At 50.6% G+C, this 22,905-nt stretch overlaps 1 protein-coding gene across 51 annotated transcripts; it reads left to right on the top strand.

The window, feature by feature from the left end:
• Positions 1-378: 378 nt before the first annotated feature.
• KLHDC8A (kelch domain containing 8A) lies at positions 379-21,246 on the top strand. Of its 51 annotated transcripts, none has more exons than XM_077946108.1 (12): positions 379-743; positions 1,381-1,416; positions 5,646-5,737; positions 8,160-8,394; positions 8,924-9,068; positions 13,028-13,111; positions 13,203-13,443; positions 13,784-14,348; positions 17,538-17,702; positions 17,932-18,147; positions 18,746-18,847; positions 19,759-21,246. In XM_077946108.1, exons 8-12 carry the CDS (start codon positions 13,973-13,975, stop codon positions 19,950-19,952), a joined length of 1,053 nt encoding a protein of 350 aa, XP_077802234.1. In that variant the 5' UTR covers positions 379-743; positions 1,381-1,416; positions 5,646-5,737; positions 8,160-8,394; positions 8,924-9,068; positions 13,028-13,111; positions 13,203-13,443; positions 13,784-13,972; the 3' UTR covers positions 19,953-21,246.
• Positions 21,247-22,905: the final 1,659 nt, after the last annotated feature.

Genomic DNA, 22,905 nt, shown 5'->3' with positions numbered 1-22,905 from the left:
ACCACCACTCTATCAGTTATAATGGCATGATTCATCCTCACATTCAATCTCTATGAGAGATTGGTGTCACTGGCTCAATTTTATAACTGAGGAAAGGGAGGATCAGAAAGATTAACAACAATAGCAATAATAACGGCAAATACTATGAGCCAGGCACCGTTCTAAGCACGTTACACATATTACCTCATTTATTCCTCTCTACAACCCCATTGGTCCCATTTTACAAATGAAGAAACCCCAAGGTCACACAGCTAAAGAGTTAGAGCAGGATTTCCGATGTTCAGATTACCTTATTTCCCTTACAGTACTTCCAGAGAATTTTTTTTAAGTTCCCTCATTAGATTTTCTTTTATCCCAGAGAGAAAAATCCCCCCAAACAGAACTAAAGGCCATCGGAAGGAAAGCCACATGTCCCATATCTATGCTAGCACCCCCTCCATCCCTGGCTTTCTTTAAACTATGGGCAGTCAGCTTTAACATCATAGATAGAAAAGGTTAGGCTTGAAGAAAAGCCTTGTTTTGCTACCCACTAAACACAGGGATTTTCATCTAAGAAAGTCCTTCAAGCCATCTGCCCAAGCAAAGTGATCAAATTGCGCTGAGGTTCAGCTTGACCTGGTAAAACACGTTGCTTTGTGGAACGAGTTTCGAGTTTCGCTTTGCCAGCGGTGCTGAGCATTTCCTCGGGAATTTCGCACCCACGCTGGACCACTGATGCCTCCTCTGTGCATGGAAAGGCAAAGGTATGGCGTGGCTTTTTGGGACCTTCATATAAAAAGGTCAACCCACTTCTCTGCTTTTTACCCACAGCCCCACCCCAGAGGAGGGAAAAATCTGCAATTGTTGGATTAGGGCTGAGGTGCATATTTGCCCTTTGCATAACTGGCAGCGTTGCAAAGGACAGCCCCTTTCTCTCTTCCCTCCATTCTCTCCCATCTGGCAGAGGAGTCCGGCTCCCTAAATCTTCTTTTTGTTGGTTAGTTTCCATGGTAGTTATTGTCTGTGTGTGTGAGCGTGTCCGCCCCCTCACCCGCTCTCTTTGTAGCTGAGACTGGGTGGAGGGAGAGGCACGGAGACACTGGGGCTCTGATGAGCTGGCTAAGGCCCTCTCAGTAGGGGGGGTCACGCCTCCTGGAACTCAGGGACCCCAAGTTTCTGTGCATTCAGGGCAGGGCTGGCCTCATGCCCTGTGCATAGAGGCCTGGCTGCATCCCAGTCGATCAGCCAGAGGCAGCAGCAGTGGACTCATCAATTGTGGAGGAAGCCCTGGGGACCCTGGGGACCTTGCCGACTCTATTCCCAGTCTGCTCCTAGGACAAGCCTCAAAGCCAACACCTGCTCGACCCTCTCCAGGCCCCTCCCCTTCTTTGTCTTTTGCAGATGATCGCCGGGTGTCCTCCTTTTCCCCCTAGTCAGGTAAGTTTTATTTCAATCCATCTATGCAGAGTGATGTCTTGGCATTCTGAGTGCCTGGTGGTGGGGAGATAGGCAGTGGTGTCCGTGAGAGGAGGGCTGCCCAGGTCAGACAGGCTGGCATGGGGGTCAGGAGGGGCAAGGGTCTTCAAGGGCTTTTTCTCCTCAGCTGGGCCTCTCTGGCTTTGAAGTTAAAGGTTTCTTCCCACCTGGTCTTAACCCAGCTAATTAACTCCAAAGATTGCTGTCCAGGGCACAGACTGACCAACATACAGCCAACCTCCAGAACTTCTGGCTTCTGATCCGAATTCGGCTCAACTTTATGGAATATCAAACAGAAAACCAAATATTGCATATTCTCACTTACAAATGTGGGAGGTAAACCCTGTACGCAGATGGACATCAAGATGGGAACAACAGACGCTGGGGACTCAAAAAGGAGGGAGGGAGGGGGACAAGGGCTGAAAAACTTCCTATTAGGTTACTGTGTTCACTATCCAGGTGACGGGATCAATAGAAACCCAAACCGCAGCATCACAAAATACACCCTTGTGACAAACCTGCACACATGTCCCCTGCGTCTAAAATTAAGATTTTTAAAACTTATGGAATATCTACTATGTACACACATATTGATACACTTGGCTCTGAAGGGATTGTGCTTTGACGACCATGGCACATAACATGGTTCCTGCCTTCCATTGCTTACCACCTGGTAAGAAAGAATATCTACATAGATAGGTATGGGGATTCTGGGGCCAGACAAGCTGGAATTCACATCCCTGTTCTGGTTGTGTGACCTTGGACAAGTCATTTAACTTCTCTAAATTTCAGTTTTCACCTTTGTAAAATGACAATAATAATAGTACCTACTTTATAGGCTAAATTATACATACACACAACTCACACGCACATAAAACTCTGATCAGTTCATGACACATACTGAGCACCATATACTTGTTAATGATTATTATTGTTATTATTATTGGCTTTTTATGTGGTTCAAATTATACAAAATATGTAAAGAATGTAGTGTGGTGTTGAGAATAATGCGTGGTGGTTATTATCATGCTAACACAGTTACAGAGGAAGTTCTATAGAAAAGGGAAAAATGACTCTTGCCTGCAGGGATCATGCAAGGCATGGAGGAGGCGGCATTCGGGCCAAGCCCTGAGGATGAATAGGATGTCAACAAGCAGGACGGAGCATATGAAGCAGAAAGCACAAAGCCAGGCATGGAGGCAGGAAATGAAAGGCCTATTGGGCATCAGGCAATAGAGTGGTTTGGCTGGAGCCCAGACATTAAGCCTGGCTGAGAGGCTGGACTGGACTTTGGGCTCCCAGCATCTTGAGGACAAGGGCCAAGATTAGGGTGTGACACTGTGAACACTGGAATAACCAGCCCAGCACCAGGATGAGGGGGAGTGATACACTTCATAGAGAGCCAGGCTCAGAGCCTGAGACCAGCATTCAGGTCCTGGCTGAGCTTCAGATTGAACTGGGTGCTCTGAGGCTAATCGCTTCACCTCTCTGAGTTTGTTTGTCACCTGTGAAATCGGGAGGTAAAATACCAAGTGCAATTCTTCAGGAGAAAGGAGAATTTGTGTGTCATCTTCATGGTCCTGGGAAAAATCCAAAGGAATCAATCATTTAACAAAGAGACTTACGTAAATTATCAAGTGCAATGCCTGACTCACTATAGTAGTTGAATGAATGATCTCGCCCATCATGATTAATTGCCTTATTCATCCATTCATTCATTCATTCACTCATTCATTCAGCAAATATTTCTTGGGTCCCCACTGAATGCCAGGCATTAGTTTTGCTGATGGGAAAGAGTGGTGAATACAACAGATACGCACCTGCCTTGAGACACTTATAAGCAACTGAGCAAACTGGCAACCTGAGGACTTCTGGGTGCTCCCACCCTACCCCCAGCAGCTTCCATCCCACTGGCCATCTTCTATTTTCTCTCAAAGATTACTGCTTTCGGATATTTATTTTTAGCAGATTTTAGGCTCCCAAGACATCTCCCGCATAGGTCTTGAGAACATCTCCTGTCTGCCCTCTGCTGGTGGGGGATTGTAAGCACTTTGCAATAAACAGCTCAATATTCATGACACATCAATACCAAGCGTTTCTGCTGCTGTCCGTCACTCCTGAGATGAACTGAAGTGCTTTAATTTTTAAAGAGGAATGAATTTGTAATTAGTACTTTAACGTTACACCAGAGTCATTCAAGAGGTTTTCTATTTAAATGCAAATTTAATCTTCCCAAAGGAAAGCTAAAAGGTGATGAAAATAGATAGCAAAGGTTGAGGAAGAAGGCAAGAAAAGGGAGATGGCGCTGACGTGGAGCCGTCACTGTTGTTGACTTGCCTGTGGCCCAAGCTCAGGACCAGGCTCTGAGGTGGAGGGAGCTGAGGTGGGGCCTGGGTCCCTAAAGCCTAAGTTCCAACTGCCCTGCCTGTTCATGGGGGCAGCCCAAACCAGCAGCCATTTGGGTGGGTCCTCGCTGGACTGCTGGTGGTCATCTTAGAATCTGGTGGCCTGGAGAGGATATGGGCTGTGGGGTTACGCAGATCTGAGTTTGAATCCAGGATCCTGTTCTGCCTAACTCTAACAGCTTTGGCGAGTTTCCTAATCTTCCCCATTCCTTCATTATGTAAACAGACCTCTTAGTGCTTGTTTCTCTCAAGGTTGTTGTAGAGATTATGTGATAAACAGAGAAAATGTCCTTGGTATACAGGAAGGGCCCTCAAAATGTTCATTTCCTTTATTGCCACTAGATATTGCCTTGTCAACTTAACATGCCACGGTGGTGCGAAGTATGTTCAAGAATAAGGTGGCAAGCTGGGAGTGGTGCGTGTCTATAGTCCCAGCTACTCAGGAGGCTGAGGCAGGAGGATCGACTGGGCCCAGGAGCCTGCAGTGAGCCATGATGGTGCCACTGCACTCCAGCCTGGGCGACAGAGACCCTGTATCATGCAAACAAGAAAACAAAAAATGAAAAGAATAAGGTGGCATTCCCCTTGTTCCCTTAAAACAGCCTGAGGTCCGGGGGAGGGCACAAACATTTTCTGTAAAGGGTCAGATAGTAAATATTTTACACTTTGCGGGCCATGCGCTCTCTGTTGCAACTACTCCACTCTGCTGTCGTAGTGGGAAAGCCGCCATAGACAACACGTAAATGAATGAGTGTGGCTGTGTTCCAATATAACTTTATTTATAGATGCTGAAATGTGAATTTCATATCACTTTCATGTATCCCAAAATATTTTTCTTTTGATTTTTTCCCCAATCATTTAAAAATGTAAAAATCGTTCTTAGATTTCAGGCCACACAGAAACAGGCAGCAGGCCAGGGTTGGCCCTCGTCATAGTTTGCTGTCTCCTGCACTGAGGTAGAACCTGTGATTTAGCGGGGACTTGTATCAAGGAATCTCTCAGAACATAACTTCCAAGACTGAGACCAAAGCAGGGAGATGTCATCCAAGGAAGAAAATAGTCCTTTCTGGGCCAGGACTAGGGAGGAACAAAGGACACATGGTATCCCTAGTGGTTCCTCGTGGAGGCAGTTGTTAGGTCTGGGTGTGAATAGAAGTGTCACTCTGTTTCTTGCCTAGCGATGTGCGGGGATGGACTGGCGGTTCCTGGGTGCTAAGCAGGCAGCCACATTCTCCTGGTGACAGACTATAGGAGGATGCTCAAGGGCCAAGGCCCTGCCACTCCCTCCTTCACTGGGAGAGAAATGCAGCCTCCCTGGGGCTCCTTAGAGATCCTCAGGTACACACCCACCAGCCCCGGGAGTGCCGAGTGATAAGGACAGGCAGATCCTTTGATTCACCCCCTTGGCCTGGTTCTCACCTTTCCGGACTCTCATGGCTTCTTAGACACACATACACACAAGGCACTCGCAGCCAGCCCATCACGGGTCCCCCGCCTCTCCTGTCTCCAGCACAGAGAGCACAGGTCAGCATGCCAGATGGCAACCTTGCTGCTGCGGCAGATTGCCGTCTCCCTAGGGAGCGGGGGTGAAAGCAAAGCACTGGATGATTCCTGTGCTCCAGTCCCCACCCCCTCCTCTCCAGTGTGCCTCTGCCTGGTCCTTTCTCTGGGGACAAGGGGTGTGTGTGTGTGTGTGTGTGTGTGTGTGTGTGTGTGTGTGTGAAGTGCCAGAGGAGAAGGGGAGAGGTGAGGAGAGAGCAAAAGCCACTCCCTACCTCTGTACAGGTCCTGCCCCAGTGACCAGGCACTTCCTTCCATCTGGAGAGTGAGCAGGACCTCCCTCTCTGGCGCCCAGGGAGGCTGGTGGGCTCTTAGAGGTGAGTAGAGGCATGGGACGGACAACAAGGCTGCCCCAAGGCCTGGTGAGAGAGGCAAAGAGGCCTGGGACCTTTCAGGGTGACTGATCTCACTTCCCAGCTCTTTGGAGGGCCCAGGCAGAGTGTCATGCCAGCCTAAACAGCCTAAACTGTGAACCTCGTCATCCCCTTCTCAGCCCCATAAAGGGCCCAGAGTCTTGGATCCCGCTGGATGTCAGGGTCAGACAAAATTTGGAGTTAGGAGGGAGGCAAGGAAAGAGAGGCGGGAGGTGGGCCATGAGAAAGCCTTTTTGAGACGGAGTTTCGCTCTTATTGCCCAGGCTGGAGTGCAATGGCACCATCTCGGCTCACTGCAACCTCCAACTCCCGGGTTCAAGCAATTCTCCTGCCTCAGCCTTCTGAGTAGCTGGGATTACAGGCATGCACCACCATCCCTGGCTAATTTTTGTATTTTTAGTAGAGACGGGGTTTCTCCATGTTGATCAGGCTGGTCTCAAACCCCCGACCTCAGGTGATCCGCCCACCTCGGCCTCCCAAAGTGTTGGGATTACAGGCATGAGCCACCGCGCCCAGCCGAGAAAGTCTCGTCTTAAAGTGAGCAGTGATGATCAAATAAAAGTCCAATATATGCTATGTACCAAGTGAGGAAGCTCTACGTGGAAACAAGAGGAATCTTCCGGGAGTGACCCCTTCTCTCCTGGGTGGGGACAAGACAACAAATGAGCTTTTGTCCTCCAGATAAGGCAGTTTTGCTAGGAAGAGGATGAGCGAGCAGGCCAGCCTTTTGTGTAGCCTTTTGTTTCTAGCAGGCCCTACCTCTAGGCTTACAGAGCTCCATGGGCTGGACTGTGGGTCTGCGGCCCTGCTCATTCAGAGCCTGCCAGCAAGAGAGCCAGCTCCCAGTGCCTCAGCACACACACACACATGCACGCCCACACACATACACATGCATGCATACACACACATGCACACGTAGGCATGCACACCATCGTGACAGGCAGGCTGGCCCAGCTGCCAATCAATCTTCCTTGCTGATTTCCCAACTGGAAGCAGTAGGGCTGGTGTGTAAATCATTCAGAGCCCTCTCTCAGCTCTGCCAGGACATGGAGCTCTTTTTAATTAAGAAGAATGGAGGATGCCGCTGACTTTGGAAATGGCAATATTAACTTACTAATGGGCATTTAAAGAGCCGCGTCTGAGTGGTCTGCTGCAGCCTTCCCCAGCCTATAGCCTCTTCTCCTCTGCAGAGCTGCCTCCATAAAGGCTCTGCTGTCCTCCTCATGAGAAGGGGTGAAGATTAGGCCCCCTAAGGGCCCCAGCCTGATGACCTGGGACAAATGGGTGCATTTTCACTTTTAGAGAAAGAGCCAGGTCAGGATGACCTGAGCCCTTGCGTCCTCTGCAACCCTTGCATACTCTCCTGGAAGCAGGCACCCCAGAAAGGTCAGAACCCAACAGGAAGCATGATAAGGCATCCAGGTGGGTGCCCAGCATCTACAGGGAGCCAGCCCATTTGCCACAGCTGCAGCTGTCACAAGGCACTCCCTTGTCCTGGGCTGATTGGAGAGAAAGGAGGGTGGTGGTAGCAAGAGAGAGTGGCCAGGGGAAGCCCTGATAAAGTCCTCACTGGTGACCGGACCTGGGGTAGCTGGCAGCGCTTGTGAGAGCTGGTGGGGCCAGACCTCCGCGATTGTATCACCTGGCAGAATGTGAGGATGTTCGTTCTAGAATCTGCAGCTTTGTCACTATGGCTAAATGCTTCTTTCTCTAGGGCTTCCCAGTCTGTATAGCACCCCAGGAGTACAGAACACTACAGCTGGGAGGGACCCCAGCTGCTCTCTTCTTCACCTTCCTTCCTTCTAATTTGACAGGTACCACAATGGATATGACTTGCCCATAGTTGCACAGGCTGGTTACAACAAAGGCTGGAGGTCATAGCCTACATTGTAACACGATGTAGCAGAGGTCTTCTGACTGTCCTATGTCTTTCTAGTATGCACGGGGTGGCAATAGAGGAGGAGGGGGCTCCGTGGCCTCTCACCTCACCTCATGCTGGTGTTTCAAGTTTCTGACACTGCTGGTCAGGAAATTCTTCCTTGTTTATAACTCAAATCCTCAGGCTTTATTGTAAGCCCCATTTCCTCTCACGACTTCCTCAATAAGCACAGGGAAGTAGCTGAGGTCTTTGAGAAGCATCCCTCCCCGCACGCAGTAAACAGCAGAGGAGTGTGCGGTTTCCCAACCCTTTCTTCTCTACCTTGTGCAACTCCTGAGTCTGAAAACGAAGATGACCCCCTCCCTTCACCCATCATCCCATATCTGGGGTCCACTTTCCAATGTCCCAATTTTACCTAAGTAGGCAGGAAGGTGCTTACAGATGAACAGATGCATTCTTTAACGGATACCCAGTAAGCCTCTCTAGGTTCCAGGCACCAGCTAAGCACTGGAGCGGGAGGGAGCAGGGCGGATAGCTGAAGGAATGTGACTGATTCAACTCTCCAATCAAGGCTGCGTGGTCAGGAAGGGAACTTGAATAGCTAAGGCCATTCTGCAGGACTCCAGCCCTCCACCTGCAGGGCAGCAGTGCCACGTGATCACATACAGATCCTGGTTCTGACTGCTGGCAACTGTGTCATGCCATCTCCCATCAAGTCCACGTGAGCTCTAAATCCTTCCTCTGGGCTGATGTTGGGACTGGTGGGGAGGAGGCCCTAATGAGGGTTCTCTATGCTGGGGGAGGAACTACCCTTTCCTTGGTCTGCTGGCAGCCTCAGTCCTAATTGGATGAGTCAGCCTCACTCCCCACTCCCTGAATAAGGACCACGCTTCTGGTAAGGAATGAGAAGGTGATTAGCTAAAGGAAGGGCACAGCTGTTCTCCAGATTAGAATGCAATTTAGGTTGCAGCAGATGAGATTTCAGCTAGCTAGGAGAAAAGATATCCGGTCTAAGACACAGGCCCAGAAGTGATTGGCTACAGGAGGGTGTGGGCCCTGGTAAGGCTGCCTATCTTGTGAAACTGGCACCTGCTTTGGGGGACACACTACCCTGAAAGTCAGAGGTACAGAAACTTGCCATCGCAAAGGGAAGAAAGACACTAGTCTTTACGAGGTACCTACCACATGCCCAGGAACTATGCCTGGCACCTCCTTCTAGAAAGTAGATTTTCTTATTCCCTTTTTCACAGATGAGGACACTCAGATTCAAGGACGTAAGTGACTTGTGCATAGTCACACAGCTAGGAGGTGGCTGCACCAGGATTCAGATCCAGCCTGCCTGATGCTGACCACATGGTCTGTGGGGTGCTGCAGAAAGAAAACTGCATAAAGAAGGTGATCCTGGCCTCGGGGAGTTCCTGGTGTGCGCCTCCAGCCAGCGTGGTTCCCTGCAGAGGGCACTCCGGTACAGAGTATTTCTAGGGAGGGCTAAGGAGCAGTTAATCACTAAACAACTCCTCTTTCCTCCTATCCCCCCAAAATGTTCCCTACACTTGGAATTCCACCAGACCTTGAAACCCTTCCCACAGTTACTGCATCCATGAATCTGCCTGGTTTATTGGGAAGGAACTGTCCCCCACAACACCCCCAATTTCCCCTTAAGGTACCGCAGTTTGGTGAAGACAGGATCCTGCTGAATGCCTACCAGACAACAGAGACTGAGTAAAACTGTGCATTTCATTGTATGTAAATTAGACCTTAACAAATCCAAGACTTACTGAGCCTGCCAAGGTGGTGCATGCCTGTAATCCCTGCTACTCAGGAGGATGAGGCAAGAAGATGACTTGACCTCAGGAGTTCAAATCCAGCTTGGGCAATATCGCAAGACCCCATCTTTTTTAAAAAAACAAAACAAAAAACAAAACCCAAAATGTACTGAGTGACTTTTTCTGGGGCCGAGCATCCCCAAGTTTGATTGATGCATCAATATCTATAATAAAGACTCCACAGCACCAAAGGCCTAATCTTTAGAGGCTTTTATGACTTCCCCCCGGCCCCGCTAATTCCCCAACCTCCCACCCTACCTTGTGACCAAGGCAAAAAATCTAACACTTTTTTTTTTTTTTTAAGAGAGACAGGGTCTTGCTGTGTCACCCAAGCTGGAGTGCAGTGGGACAATCTTGGTTCACTGAAGCCTCTACTTCCTGGGCTCAAGTGATCCTCCCACCTCAGCCTCCCTAGTAGCTAGGATTACGTGCCACAAAGCTCGGATAACTTTTATTTTTTATAGAGACAGGGTCTCGCTATGTTTTTGAGGCTGATCTCGAACTCCTGGGGTCATATAGTCACATGCCTCAGCCTCACCAAGTGCTGGGATTACAGGCATGAGCCACCTCATCCAGCCTAAAAACTCAAACCCCTTTTAAGGCAAAAGAGAAACCCTGGCTCAATGTTATGCAAGATTTTAGAGCAAGGAGGATTTAGATTTGACATGAGGAAGAACTTCCTGACCAGCAAAATGGTTACACACTAGAATAGGGTGGGGAGGGATCAAAGGAGTCACTGGACACTCTCCCTCTGCTTGGCACTCCTTAAGGCCCCATCTTGGTGCACTCAGCCCAGGCAGTGGAAACCACAGGTGACTCAGGGAATCTTAAGTGGCAGTTGCTAGGTTACAAGCTTCCTCGATGTGCACTCAGTGTAAAGACTAAAGGATGTTACCTGGCGGAGAGGAAGAGAGATGGGGGAGATGGAGAGAAGCCAGGACTTCCAGAACAAGCAATTAGGTCATGGTCTGGAAGACATCCTGTTCTTAGTACTTTTCCAAGGGTCTGAGTCCCTAGATCCCACGGTCTGCATAGAAGATGGTGCCTGTAGGATATGAGCCTTAGTTTAGAATGGGGGCCTATTCTAAGGCTGGATTCCAGCACTTCCTTACCTACACTGCCTGGCACAAACAGTATGGGCAGCCGCTGAAATATCCTTGGGAGCCTAGGCTCCTTTCTTCACCACGGTGGAATAAAGACCAGAAGCCAAGTGGAGAGTAGACCTGCTTGGTTTCATTCATAAGGCACAATTCTTTCATTTGTGATTTAATTGTGATAAAGTGAAGGAGTACTGGATTTGGAATTCATACCTTGGACCCACCCTGAATGGCCTGCATGGTCCTAAGTAAGTCACTTCATCTCATTAAGGCTCAAATTCCTCATCTGTCAAAAGTGGATACCAATACCTACCTGGCAACCCCTCCCAGGGCTGTTTTAAGATTACGAGAAAATGGACATGCAAGGGCTTAGATGATCTCAACAGGTGACACAAATATAACATACAGCGTGGAACTCTGTCTGCTTATTAAGCTGCCCCAGCTGGGGTGGTGAGGGCTCATTTAAGAAGCCTGGCCTCACTGCTTTGGTAGAAGGCTCAGTGGGCAAAAGAGGCTGAGGATGGACTCCAACAAGCCCTTTTGAGGAAGGTCTATGGCTTTAAATCTTTCCGATCACCCATTCTGATTTTGTGAAGACAGTTCAAGCTGAGGTAAATGTCCGTTCCCTATTTCTCCAGGCAGTTAGAGACTCCTAGGACGAAAGGGAAATGTTCAGTGTTTCCGTGAAATTTCATTAATTCACACCCCATGCTTTTGGAATTTATGAGTTCTGATTGAATAGGGAAAACAGACACAGCCTTCCTCTGTGAAGGTTCTAGAGGTGTTTACTTTGTAAGCACAGAGAATTCAAACTAAAAAACGTGGAATTTTTAAGCCAAGAACTCAAAGTAGTAAAATGGGCCCATTGGATGGAGTGCAATGGTACAATCTCAGCTTGCTGAAACCTCTGCCTCCCGGGTTCAAGTGATTCTCCTGCCTCTGCCTCCTGAGTAGTTGGGATCACAGGTGTGCGTCACTGCACCCAGTTAATTTTGTATTTTTAGTAGAGATGAGATTTCACCATGTTGGCCAGGCTGGTCTCGAATTCCTGACCTCAGGTGATCCACCTGCCTCAGCAACCCAAAGTGCTAGGATTACAGGCATGAGCCACCAAACCCCACCTCGATTGTATAATTTTGAGGGTGGAAGGTTTGTTTTGGTTTTTTTTTTTTTTTTTTTTTTGAGACAGAGTCTTGCTCTGTCACCCAGGCTGGAGTGCAGTGGCGCAGTATTGGCTCACTGCAATCTCTGCTTCCCAGGTTCAGGTGAACCTCCTACCTCAGTCTCCCAAGTAGTTGGGACTACAGGCGCATGCCACCATGCCTGGCTAATTTTTTTGTATTCTTAGTAGAGATGGGGTTTCACCATGTTGGCCAGGCTGGTCTGAAACTCCTGACCTCAAGTGATCTGCTTGCCTGGGCCTCCCAAAGTGCCTGGATTACAAGTATGAGCTACCTCACCCGGCCGGAACTATTGTATCTTGACTGATCAATTTCAAAACCCTGGTTGATATATACTGTACTATATAGTTGATATATACTGTACTATAGTTTTGTAAGATGTTGCCATTGGGAGAAACTGGGTAAAGGGTATTTTTTCTTACAGCTGCATGTGAATCTAAAATTTTCTCAAAATTAAAACTGCAGTTTAAAAAATATATAGATATGGATCTATCAAAAAATATATAGATATAGATCTATCTATCTATCTATCTATCTGTATAAGAAACTGAGACTTAGAGTAGTTAAACAAGTTTCAGAGGCAAGATTCAAACCCAGGTCTCCAGCCTCCCAAGCCTGGGTCTTTCAAGACTTGGCTACATTTGAGAGAACCAGGTAGGAGGAAGATCCCATCGGCCTTGCAGTCCACCAGACCAGGTGGTTCTCTGGCCTCATGGGCACCTTTGTTACTGGGGGCTACTGTCCTGTAAAGGGTATTACAGGGTGGCTTGCAAGGATTGTTTGTCAAGCTCTGTGGGTTGGTGCCGGGGACGGAGATTTGATCATCAGGTTTCCCCTTCCTAAAGCTTGTGAACGGTGATGGTGGCGGTGGTGGGTTGTGCATGTGTGTGGCAGATGGAAAAACTGCCTGTGTGTGTTTGTCTATGTTGGTGTCTCTGGCTGTGTCCACATGTCTGTCTGTGCATCGTTGGTCAGTGTCTCTGTGGATGTGTCTATTTCGGGGGGGAGGGTGATGTGTAAGTTACGCATCTATGTGCAAGTGGGTGTATATGTTATATTTGAAAGTACCTGTGCCAGGTCTGCGTGCATCGCACCCACATAAGTTGTTTCCATGAGGTTAAACTATATGATAATACCTCCCCCCAAGCAAAGCTGGCTATTGAGTCAGCCTGTCACGAACTGCGTCTGTGTACTGTAGATAAACTGGATAATTGGACTCTCTGCCTCTTCATCCAAAACAAACACAAAAGCCCGCCCCCACACCGGAGGGAGTCTGTGCCCGTCATCTGGGTGCTTGGTTCTAGTGCCCTGCTTTCCTTGACCCTGTAGACAAGGTGAGCGCTTCCCCGGGGGCCCGGGCGGCGGGGCTTCTGTAAAGAGGTCACAGCACGCTGTGTCCCGGGACGCACGCGGATTCCTGCACAGGTGTGGTGGCTGCGGATGGGGACCGAGCGGAGCGGGCTCACCGGCTTCCTCCCCGGCGGCGGCTCCGCTTCTCCTTCCTGCTGTTCACTTCATCTCCTCATCTGCATGTGTGACAGCGGCGCGCGGACTGGGGAAGGACAGAGCGCCCTCTCCCCGGCTCCCGTGCAGCCGGGCGGGGGCTCCGGGCTCCCCGGTGATGCGTCGTCTGCGCCTCGCCGCCGCGCTCCCGGGGCCTGGCAGCGTAAGTGATGCGGGGGCGGGGGCGCCGAGACTGCGGGGAGGGGGCGCGGGGGAAGAGAGGCGTAGACGCCGAGAGACGCTAACTCCTTCCTCCGCCCGGGGACTGCCCGGCGCCTGGAACCCCTGAAAGCCCCGGCCCGTGGCGCGCTCCGGCAGTGTCCGAGCAGCGGGTGGGGAGGGGGCGGGGACCAATCGGTGCAGGGCGTGGTGCCGCCGCCGGGGGGCGCCCTCCGCCGCCGCGTCTTCCCGGTGAAGTTGACCAGGGGCTGCCGAGCCCGCCTGGTGCCTGCTGGAGGGCGCGTGGCCCCGGCTGCCCTTGATTCGCCGCGTTCCTCCCGCAGGGCCAGGCGTGGACACCGCCGGACCGCTGAGACTCGGAGCACAGTGAAGTACTGGCCGGCGTCTGGCTGGGGCTGGCGCTCGAGAGCCCGATGGAGGTGGCCAGAGGGGCCGTGGGAGCCGGCGCCGAGTAGCCGGTGGACCCCCGCGCTCGCACCTCTCCCGGCGCCCGGGCGCTCCCCGAGGCTGCCATGGAGGTGCCTAACGTCAAGGACTTCCAGTGGAAGCGCCTGGCGCCACTGCCCAGCCGCCGGGTCTACTGCTCCCTGCTGGAGACCGGGGGCCAGGTCTATGCCATCGGGGGATGTGACGACAACGGCGTCCCCATGGACTGCTTCGAGGTCTACTCCCCCGAGGCCGACCAGTGGACCGCCTTGCCCCCGCTGCCCACAGCCCGGGCGGGGGTGGCCGTCACCGCCCTGGGGAAGCGGATCATGGTGATTGGGGGCGTGGGCACCAATCAGTTGCCCCTGAAGGTCGTGGAGATGTACAACATCGATGAGGGCAAGTGGAAGAAGAGGAGCATGCTGCGTGAGGCCGCCATGGGCATTTCTGTCACGGCCAAAGGCAAGTGGGGCCAGGGCTGAGGGCGGCCAGAGAGAAGGAAGTGGGGGGCCACGAGGGAAACACGCCTTTGCTGTGGGCTGTGGAGTTTAGTGCCATGTTTCTGCAGACCGCATGCGTTCAGCAGAATGCCTGCACCTCCCGCCGCCACACCCCAGCCCCTGAAACCTGCCTTGCAGGTGCCACCACCCCCAGACGCCTATTTGGGGTCCTGACAATGCTCACTCCATCCTTGTAGCGTCACCAGGCCCCACTGAGAGGGCTTTGGGATCTGATTCCAGGGGCCTCTTCCACCTTCAACCTCCCCCTCTGCCTCCCAGTCTCAGAGATGCTTAATGGAGACCAGAATGTTCTTGGGGGTTGTGCTCCTGAAACGTCTTGCCCATTTCACTAAGTCCTCAGCGCATGCATGTCCTCACTACATGGTTTTGTGATTCCCATTTTCCTTTCTCAAAGCACCTCATTTCATTCTTTTCACGCCTAGTACAGCCCAGAACCTAGAACTCTGAAAGCTCTTTTGCTAAAACACAAAGGGTTTTGTGGGAGATGGTTCAATGGGAATGAGGAGACACCAAGGTCAGACACACCTGAGCAGCAGAGGCTTGCAGTGGGGTGCAACCTTCCCTCCCTCTCCTTTTCCTCCCTCCCTCTCCTTTTCCTCCCTCCCTCTTCTGCTAAACCATACTAGCTGCATGTCAAATCTACTGTAGATTGGGAACCAGTATTTCTTGAGCACCTGCTCTGTCCCTGGCACAGTGCCAGGCTCAAGGAAGGAAGGAAAGAGGCAGAAGATCTGTTCCCTGCCTTCAGGAGTCTGGATCTGACCAATGAAGGTGACCAGAGAGAAACTCCTGTGCAGAATCCCGCATGGCAGCACAGCCAGTGGGGCTTCTGTGACCTCCCAGTAAGAAGGATGGAAGGCCTGGAGGCCTACAGAGAGCAAGGGAGGGAAAAAGTACATCTACATCCCAGGCCTCGATAAGTGGTCTTGAAAGATTAAGAACTAACGTTCATTGAATCCTTACCATTGGTGCTTTGCATACATTAACCCCTTTGATTCTCACAACCTATCCAATGAGGTAAGTGCTGGTATTACTCTGATTTTAGAGAGAAGCAGTGTAAGGCCCAAAGAGTTAGTTAAACCACTGGTCTGAGGTGACACAGATAGTGATGATTGAATCTGTGCTCTTACTATGGCACTGAATGAGTTCGAGAGTTAGTTTAATAAGCATTTACATGCCTGTGTGCCAGGCATTGTGCCAGATGCTGGGGCTATAGATTTAACAGATTCTCAAGGGCCTACAATCTATTGAAAGAAACAAAGATTATTCAGTAACGTGGCAATTAGGGTGATGGAATAGGGTGACAGAAGTGCCATCATTCAGGAGGCACTGAGCCGGTGCTGTCGACCCAGCCTTGTAGTTCAGGGACACCCAGATGGTTCTGAAACGATGAGTAAGAATTGGGCACAAAAATAGTAGTGAGGAGTGGATGGGAGGATTTCCAGGAGGAGGTGTTTCAAGTAACACAGGATGGGATGGGTGGAGCTTGTGCAAGGTGAATTCCTCATTAGCAGGCACCATCTTCCAGCCTCAGGCTAGGGTTGGCATTTTTTTTTCCAGTAAGATTGGAAAGTAGGAGGAAATAGTACTCATCCCTACAATCACCTTAAGAATAAAGGCCTCCTGGAGCCAGAAGCAGTGAGGACTGGCTGCTGGCAGACAGAATCCCAGGCAGGGGTGGCTCCCTGAGAAAGAGAGGCTCAGGAGGTCCTGGGGTGAGAACCAGGGAAACACAGATGACTTGCCCATCCTCTCTGGTGTAGTGAAGTCCTTTGAAAGACCACCCACAGTCATGAGTAGTAGAGAATGAGAGGAGACTCACTTCTCAAAGTACCCCAGCTCACTTCCTAGGCACGGTTTCTTAAAGGGGCCAGCACTCTCTCCAAAGCTTCACCCTCATTCGCCCCTAGCCCTATCTCATTTAGTCGAAGTGACTCCTGGATCCCACAAGTCTCCCAATGTGTGAAGGAAGATGGTATTCCCTCATGGGGCTGGCAGACACAGAGAGACCAGCAGCAGTCCAGTGTCCCATAGGCCAGTGACAGCATGACTCATCTTATTTCTAAAGGCCCCTGCCATATCTAAAAAATTCCAGTTTGTGAATGCCTGGGGAAAGGGCATCAGAAGAATATCTCTACTCGTTGAGGCCAGGCGTGGTGGCTCATGCCTGTAATCTCCACACTTTGGGAGGCCAAGGTGGGCGGATCACCTGAGGTAAGGAGTTCGAGACCAGCCTGGCCAACACGGTGAAACCCATCTCTACTAAAAATACAAAAAAAAGTAACCAGGTGTGGTGGCAGGCATCTGTAATCCCAGCTACTCTGGAGGCTGAGGCAGGAGAATCGCTTGAACTTGAGAGGCAGAGGTTGCAGTGAGCTGAGATCATGCCATTGCACTCCAGCCTGGGTGACAAGACAAGACTCTCTCTCAAAAAAAAAGAATACCTGTCCTCTTTGGCTTCCCCTCTGGCTGCCCAGGGAGGAGGACAGTGAAGGGGACAAGACCTGCAAAGGGTTTTCCAGGCCTAGACTTCATACAGTGTTTCAGGCTTAGCCAAAGGGCTGGACACTAAGGAAGACTAAGGCATGTAGTCATTCCATTGCTTCAAAACACCCAGGCAGCTGGGCGCAGTGGTTCACACCTGCAATCCCAGCACTTTGGAAGGTTGAGGCAAGAGGATTGCTTGAGCCCCAGAGTTCGAGGCCAGCCTAGGCAACATGGCAAAACCCTGTCTCTACAAAAAATACAAAAATTAGCCGGGTATGGTGGCATGGACCTGTAGTACATGCCACCATAGCTACTTGGGAGGCTGAGGTGGGAAGATCTCTTGAGCCCAGGAGGTCAAGGTTGCAGTGAACCGTAATTATGGATTATGCCACACTCCAGCTTGGATGACAGAATGAGATCATATCTAAATTAAAAAACAAACAAACAAAAACAGGCTCTCAGGCTCAGCTGTAGCAGGGACTTCTTTGAATGGTGCTATCAACCACACTGATACAAATATGACTCACTCTGGCTGAGCAGTGGTTGAAAGCTTGGCCTGGCCATGGGAGGCAATGGATGCTGGTGGGCCCGTCTTGATGTACCTGTGAGCTAAGCCAGGGGCATGTATGGCCTTTCTTCTTAGATTACCGAGTATATGCAGCAGGCGGGATGGGCCTGGACCTACGTCCACACAGCCACCTCCAACACTATGACATGCTCAAGGACATGTGGGTGTCGCTAGCACCCATGCCCACCCCGAGATATGCTGCCACCTCCTTCCTCCGAGGCTCCAAGATCTACGTGCTGGGTAAGGATGGGTTACTGTTCTATACCTGCCCTCCTTCCTTCCCTTGGCTCAGTTCCCATGGGAAGCAGTGCCTGTGTGCTGAGCATCTCATTGGTACTGGGGATAATCACACTGCCCAGCCCACCGGGAGCTTCCTGTATGAATAACTGTCAAAAGGGGAAACCTTTTCGCTGTCCCTGTCCTCAGGGACAACCCTTCTGCCCAACCTCTATCCTGCTCTGGCCCCCAGGGGGACGACAGTCCAAGTACGCAGTCAACGCTTTCGAGGTCTTTGACATCGAGACTCGCTCCTGGACCAAGTTTCCCAACATTCCCTGTAAGCGGGCCTTCTCCAGCTTTGTGACCCTGGACAGCCACTTGTACAGCCTGGGAGGCCTGCGGCAAGGTCGCCTCTACCGGCAGCCCAAGTTCCTGCGGACGATGGACGTATTTGACATGGAACAGGGTGAGCTGGTCACCTTCCCCAGGAAGCTCTGGCTGCCCACTGCCCTTCTGGCTGGCTCCCCATCCCTTACACCCATTCCAGCCATCTTCCAGGGCCGTTTACCCAGCTGAGCAAGCTTCTCGGAAGTCTCAGCACCCCTCTCCACTCAGGGCTACTCTTGGAATCAAATTCCTTCATTGCTATAGTTCCCCTTTTTGCTTGGTTGATTTTTTTCAAAGCCCCTTTTCTACCTATATTGTCTTTTCTTACAATATTCACACAGGACCAGGTCAGAGAGGGATTTTTCTTACTTTTTACTGATGGAGAAACAGAAGGATCCTGACTCCTACCCTCACTGCCTCTATTAGCCTCCTAAGCAAAAGTCAAGGTGATTCATTGTAGGGGATGATGATGCCTTACAGAGCAGCAAGCATGGGAGAGGGGGAAGCCGCAGAGAATTTCAAACAGCAGGAGGAACTGTGTACTCCCCAAGCATAAAGGATAAATAGAGTGAAGACACTGCCCAGGGTGAAAGCTATTTGGGCCACAATCTGTATTTGGTGGGAGTGGTCTGTATCTCATTCTCTCTATATAACCCACCATTATCCATGGCCTATAGGGGGATGGCTGAAGATGGAACGATCGTTCTTCCTCAAGAAGCGGCGGGCAGACTTTGTGGCTGGCTCTCTGAGTGGACGGGTCATAGTGGCTGGGGGACTTGGTAAGGATGGCACTTTCAGGCTGGAATTTATTGTGGTTCTGGTGCTCGGTGGATCCTTGGCACTTTGCATATGCAGGAAAGGGTACTGGCTCCTTGCAGACCACCTGCCTACCACTTTACTCCAAAAAATTCAAAGCACTCCCTTTCTTCCAGCCTGGATATTACCTATCCACTATGGGCCCCAGGTGTGGCCTTTCTGTCCTCCTACACGGGGGAAACTGTGACGCAGAGAGAATAAGGGACACCCATAGCCGTGCAGCACAGGCTTGCTGAGCACAGATCCCTAAATGGGCATGACTGGAGACAAAATGTGGAGGGGATTAGCCTTGGTCTTCCTCTGACCAATCTCTTCTCCTTGGATACCCAGCCCAATCATGGAACAGGAAAGCAATCTGATTAAATAAGTTCAACAGATGAATCTTGGATTTGATATATTAACTCTGCCAGAGATTACTGGTATTTTGAAGGAGGGACTCTAAAGTGAGAAGTCCCTCATCATCAAGGAAGAGAGGTCCAGGCAGCAGGGCTTCCAGGTACCCGAAGTCTACTTAGTGTGGACAAACTCCCACTTTACTCATGCATGAAGGAACTGTGTGAGCTAGGCCATGTCGGTAGCTTTTTTAAGAAAGGGCAGCAGTGAGTCAGTAGTGTGCTAGAAAGCTCTGGTGAAAAGCAATGGGTAGGGAAAGAAAGCTTACTCTTAAAGAGACAGAAAGGAAGAAGGTAGGAGGGACAAAGTGGCTGCTTGACAAAAGCCACTGGCTTAGTAAAGGGAGTAATCCTGTAGCCAAGGAAGTTGCCCTTGCTTGGCTTCTGCTTGTGGGTGCCCAAGGGAGGAAGATGGGGTGACTGTGGGGCGTGGATTGGCGGTTGGACTCCTTTGTAAGGTCTGATTCCCTTGACACTTTCAGGGAATCAACCCACTGTCTTGGAGACGGCGGAAGCATTCCACCCAGGGAAGAACAAATGGGAGATCCTCCCTGCCATGCCCACACCCCGCTGTGCCTGCTCCAGCATAGTCGTCAAGAACTGCCTCCTCGCCGTGGGAGGTGTCAACCAGGGTCTGAGTGACGCAGTGGAGGCCCTGTGTGTCTCTGACTCCTAGCTGTCTCTGGGTCCAGTACCTTTGTGCTGGACCATATCACTTCACTCTTGACATGAGGAATGATCTTGTCCAAGCAGTCAGGGCTGCTTCCCAGAATGTCAGCTCCTGTTAGCAGCCAATGGAGTCTGGCCTTGGGGCTCTAAGTGACCTCTCTATAGCTCCAAATCCTACCAATCTCAGAAAACTGTAAGAGGCACAGATGACTCAACCAGCTGCAGAGCTGACTCTGAAGAGAGTCTCCACTTACTGCACAGGCACAGAAGGGCACAGGAATATTTCCTACCTCTCCCTCCTGTGAGTCCCACCTCCCCCCACCCCCATCTCCAGGAGGCAGGTAGAGCAGTTCTGACAGAGAGGATAAACTGCTGTTGCTGTCTTTCCCCAGCTCTAAACTAGTTTTAAGGTTGCTTAGGATGAAAAATGGAGAATGATTGGGGGTTCCAAACCCCTTTCTCCTCCCTTGGTTTATATCTCTTCACCATTTGGTGGTCAACTGTGGGCCTACCCTGGACCTCATCTACTCAGCGAGAATTGGACATGAAGCTAGAGGCAGCTGCCTTGGAAGGGAAGTCAGGCTCACTTGGACAGCCCAGGCCATGGCAGGAAGAATCCCTTCCTCTTGGGGTCCTTGCTGGGCATGTGATGGTGGAGAAGGAGCAGTCTCCCAGCCATGGGTCTGCTCCCCACATCTCTCCTAATTCCACTTCACCTTCTTCCACCCCCTCCCCACCAGAGGCCTAGCCCTTTTGTCACCGAAGGCCCCCAGAGGGTTTCTGTGTGAAACCTTCTCATTTACACTGTGGCATCAAAATCCACAAAAGATGGATTAATTGCACTCTGGTTAATAGCAGCAGCACAATGATTAAAATCTATATTCCTAACTTCTCTAGCACCCTGGTGTGGGGGTGGGGCAGAAGGGTGTCTTGAGGGGCAGGAAGGACCCCATAAAACAATCCCTCCGGCATTCTCAGGCTAAGGAGGGCCCCCAGTGACCACCTGTTCTTGGCTGTCCCCTCTGAAGAGCTCTGCCTTCTCACAGCCACCACCAGTTACCCCACTCCCAGGAAAATAGCACATATTCTTCTTCTCCTGCCTTGAGACTGCATGTTAATCTTCCATTCAGAACTCATCAGCAGCTCAGTCCTTCTTATGTCTAGTCTCAGTTCATTCAGCCAAAGCTCATTTTTGTCCTATCCAAAGTAGAAAGGGTTCTTTTAAAAAACTCGAAGAATGTGCCTCCTCTTAGCATCTGTTTCTGACTCTCAGTTATTTTTAAAATAAATGATGAATAAAATGCCTGCCCTGAAGGGTTCTGGAGGAGTCAGGTATCACTCATCAGGTGATAGTGTAATTCATTCCTCCAGGAGGCAGGAACAGAGGAGGATCACCTCTCTGGATCTGAGGGGTCTAGGGAGCCTCCTGGAGGGAGGGAGTGTGACACCTTCAGTTCAATCTTCAAGGACAAGTGGAACCTGGGTCTTTACAGGATACGGATTTTTTCCCGTCCCTTTCTCTTGGTACTTGGACTTTTTCCTTACTTCTGTCCAAGAAGGGCACTGCCACCTGCTGGCCCAGCATTTCCCTTCACCTCCCCGGGCTGGGAGGCCTCCGGTAGCCGCTGCTGCCCCCTAGTGGGGAGACTGCAGAGAGGCCTCCCCTGCTGTTTCTGGATCCCTATGAGTTGAGCCCCTGAAGTAATTGATAGAAACAGGAGCTGGAGGAGCTGCAGATACTATAAGGGATGATGGAACTGTGCGTTAGGGGATGCTCTTCCAAAGGCATCCTGTCTCCTCAATCCCCTACCCAAGAAAGGTGTTTAGCAACAGGGGTGCCTCCACCCCTTCCAAGAGAAACCCAAGCCTTATGGGAGGGGGCATTTCCAGGCACACAAAGTGGTCCCATATGCATGGATACGGCTGAACTTTTTTTTGAGGCAGGATCTTGCTCTATTGTCCAGGCTGGAGTGCAGTGGCGCGACCAGGGTTCACTGCACCCTCCAGCTGGGCTCAAGCAATCCTCCCACCCCAGCCTCCCAAGTAACTGGCCCTAGACTCAAGTGATCCTCCTGCCTTGGCCTCCCAAAGTGCTAGATTACAACCCTCAGCCACCATTCCCAGACAGTGAACCATTTTTAAATGGTCAGACAGAACCTTGGGAGTACAGAGAGCTCTAAAAGGTTGAATTAGCCGCTGGAATCTGTGAGGGTAACTCAGGGCTGGAGCTGGTATCTGCTAAGGACTCACCCCTTGGAAGTCCATTCTGGAAAGACTTTAGGGGTGCCTCACTGAGGAATGAGGGAAATACTGAATGTCTGTTAAGCCATGTGATCCTGTACCTCATGGTGCTACAGGGGCAGCACAGGATCTGGGGTAAGATGGCCTGGCCCAGGCCTCGCTCCCCCACCCCCATAGGCTTTCCCGTTCCCTTTCCACCGTGGGAAGGCTCCTCACCTTTCCTGTCTTCATTTCCCAATATACACAACAGCAATCATAATGCTGTCTCACAGGTGGTGAGGCACTTCCTTCAATCCTCAGATCAACTCCATAAGGTAGGTAGTATCCTCCCATTTTACAGGTAAGAAAACTGGGACTCTAGGGTCACAAGCTCGTAAGTGACTGAACCAGGTCTGATTCCAAAACTTGTGACCACAGCACTGCATAGCCTCACATGAAATAGCACAGGAAAGGAAAGAAAATCAACTGTGCTATACTATGTAGGAAGTTGAAAATGTCTCAAAATCTAGAAGGATGGAGACTGTTTCTTAAGGAATGAGTGTGAGTATTAGCAAGGAATGGGTGAGAGGGGCTTCCTAATGTGAAATGGGCATAGATTATTCCTAAATGTATACCCCCAGGAAAGTTTCCTTCTAACTTTTTCATTCCATTATTTAACATTTAACACCTATTCTGTGCCTGGCATGGTGCTGGATTCCTGCCCTAGAGCAGTTACAGTC

The sequence above is a fragment of the Macaca mulatta genome, chromosome 1 (assembly GCF_049350105.2).
Source record: "Macaca mulatta isolate MMU2019108-1 chromosome 1, T2T-MMU8v2.0, whole genome shotgun sequence".
NCBI lineage: Eukaryota > Metazoa > Chordata > Mammalia > Primates > Cercopithecidae > Macaca > Macaca mulatta.
The sequence above is the reverse complement of the archived record's forward strand: the minus strand, read 5'-3'. Positions and strand labels throughout refer to the sequence as shown.